Raw genomic sequence first — 2,883 nt, 5'->3', positions numbered from 1 at the left:
AAACTTTTTCTGTAATGGGCCATCCAGTAAATATTTTAGGCTTTGTGGGTCTAAAGAAAATCTCACTTCCCCCTGTGCATCTCCTTTAACCTCACACAACACTCAAAACTACTTCTGATATTTCTGGCCTCCACTCGTGTGCGTGCGTGCGTGCGTGCATGGTGTGTGTGTGTGTGTGTGTGTGTGTGTGTGTGTGTGTCTTTCCCCCAGACTAAATGATTCTCACATTTTCTGGCTACCAGCTTGGTGTCCTGCAATTCAAGTTAGTTCGGACACTATCTACCTGGAGATAGTATCAGATCCCACAGGTTAAGGGCTTAGTCTCACAATCTGCCCCATCCCACTTCACACCAATTGCAATCCAGATTGTCACCTATGCTTCTGGATGACCGGCTATAAATCAGAGGTTCCCTTGGTCTCCTCCACTTTTCAATGAATTTGCTAGAGCAGTTCACAGAATTCAGGAAAACAGGTTACTTATTAGATTACTGCTTTTTTACAAAGGATATTAAAGGATAGGAATGAACAGCTAGATGAAGAGATATGTAGGGCAGCATCTGAAGTGTGTCCCGAACACAGAAGTTCGTGTCCCTGTGGAGTTTGGGGTGTTTTACCCTCTTGGAACATGGATGTGTTCTTATTCACCAACCAAGACGTGGAACCCTGTCTTTTTTTTTTTTTTTTTTTTAATGGTGGTTTCATTACATAGGTTTGCTTGATTAAATCATTGGTCATCGGTGATTGGTTCAACCACCAACACCTGGAGGTTGGGGGTTGGGGCTGAAATTTCCTTCTAATCACTGCTTGGTCTTACTGGCAACCAGCCCTGAAGCTATGAAGGAGCCCTCATTAGCATAAAGGACGCTCTTCACTCAGGAGAGTCCAGTGAGCTCTGTGCCAGGAACCAGAGGGAAAGATCGAGTATTTTTTCATAGAGACAAAAGCTAGCCTTCCATTTATACAAATATTCCCACACCACTTTCAGCACACAGAAAACACCTCAGAAAATAAGTACTTCTGCTTAAAAAGATTGTTCCCTCCATAGAGCTAGCTTGGTACAGAAATTTAGCTTCAAACCTAAAATAGCATTGATTTAATAATGAGGTATGTAATATTAATTACATTTTATAAGTGAATTGAACTCAAAGTTAGTTAATAAACAAGTGCTAAAACAGGACAGTAGCACTTAATACAAAGCTATTTGACTTGACTTGAAAGTCACGATTAACCACTTTGCTAGAAATGAATTAGGGAGGAGTCAGGATTTCTAGCATACTTAGGATTTCATTCCCTTTCACTCATTCTAGAAGCCCACATGCAAGTCAGATGACAGAATCATGAAAACGAAGAAGTTCCAGAGATGAGCTTCCTCAAGGCTCCCTTGATGTCCCTGTTCCTCAGGCTGTAGATAAAGGGGTTCATCATGGGAGTGACCACCGTGTACATCACTGAGACCACCGCCCGCCTCCTGGAAGAGAAGGAAGATGCAGAACTGAGGTAGACTCCAACACAAGTCCCATAGAATAAGCAAATAACAGACAGGTGAGACCCACAGGTGGAAAAAGCTCTGAACTTTCCACCGGTTGATGGGATTCTCAGGACGGAGGAGACAATTCGAGTGTAAGAGAAAATTATCCCTGAGAGGGGACCAACCCCCAACAGGCCAGTCACTAAATACACCAGGACGTCATTGATAAGAGTATCAGAACAGGCAAGTTTGAGGATCTGAGCAAGCTCACAGAAGAAGTGGGGGATTTTCAAGTCTGTGCAGAAGGACAGATGAACCACCATCAGACCGTGAAGCAGGGCATTCATAATGCTAATGAGCAAGGAGAGAAGAATCAGCAGGCTACAGAGGCGAGGGTTCATGATGACTGTGTAATACAGAGGGCGGCAGATGGCCACATAGCGGTCATAAGCCATCACAGTTAGTAGTAAATTGTCCATACATACAAAAACCATGAAGAAATATACTTGAGTGAGGCAGCCTGCATAGGTGATAGATTTGCTCTGTGTCTGGATGTTCACTAGCATCTTGGGGACTGTAGTGGAGGTGAAGGAAATGTCGACAAAGGACAGGTTGGCGAGGAAGAAGTACATGGGGGCGTGGAGGTGGGAGTCCAAGCTGACGGCCAGGATGATGAGCAGGTTCCCAAGGATGGTGACCAGGTACATGGACAGGAACAACCCAGACAGGAGGGGCTGCAGTTCTAGATCTTCTGAGAGACCCAGGAGGAGGAATTCTGATACTTCCGTCTGGTTTTCTGATTTCATGTTGTTGAGGTGTCTGCTGAGTTAGAGACAGGAGTTAGTTACAATGAAGTAGACACACAGACATCACTTGCTTGACAGACATGTTTTATATATGCTTTAAATTCTAGTAATATTTAAAGGATTCTTCCCATCAGGTTCCTCTGTTCCTTTCTTCCTTCACCGAGTAAATATAGAGTGACTCCTATGTATCACCCATTTTTCTAATGCTAGAATTAAAAATGAAGGGGCACCTGGGTGGCTGATTTGGTTAAGCTTCTGACTCTTGATCTCAGCTCAGGTCTTGATCTCAGGGTTGTGAGTTCAAGCCCACATTAAAAAATAAATTAGGGGGCGCCTGGGTGGCTCAGTCTAAGTGTCCGACTTTGCTCAGGTCATGATCTCACGATTTGTGAGTTCGAGCCCCATGTTGGGCTCTGTGCTGGCAGCTTGGAGCCTGGAGCCTCCTTCAGATTCTTTGTCTCTCTCTCTCTCAATAATAAACAAAAATGTTAAAAAATTAAAAAAAAATTAGTAAGAGACACCTGGGTGGCTCAGTCAGTTAAGCGTCAGCTCTTGTTTCAGCTCAGGTCATGATCTTACAGTTGGTGGGTTCCAGCCCTCCATCAGGCT

At 44.1% G+C, this 2,883-nt stretch overlaps 1 protein-coding gene across 1 annotated transcript; it reads right to left on the bottom strand.

Moving 5' to 3' along the window:
• Positions 1–1,335: 1,335 nt before the first annotated feature.
• On the bottom strand, positions 1,336–2,277 carry LOC120244855 (olfactory receptor 7G3-like). The gene has a single exon (XM_039251603.1). It carries the CDS (start codon positions 2,272–2,274, stop codon positions 1,336–1,338), a length of 939 nt encoding a protein of 312 aa, XP_039107534.1. The 5' UTR covers positions 2,275–2,277.
• Between the last annotated feature and the right edge of the window lie 606 nt (positions 2,278–2,883).

The sequence above is a fragment of the Hyaena hyaena genome, unplaced genomic scaffold (assembly GCF_003009895.1).
Source record: "Hyaena hyaena isolate Hyena2069 unplaced genomic scaffold, ASM300989v1 scaffold_396, whole genome shotgun sequence".
Taxonomy (NCBI): Eukaryota; Metazoa; Chordata; class Mammalia; order Carnivora; family Hyaenidae; genus Hyaena; species Hyaena hyaena.
This window is presented reverse-complemented; position numbering and strand designations above follow the sequence as displayed.

Excerpts from the sequence above, each read along its gene's own strand:
- LOC120244855 (XM_039251603.1), bottom strand. The coding sequence starts at position 2,274 with ATGAAATCAGAAAACCAGACGGAAGTATCAGAATTCCTCCTCCTGGGT.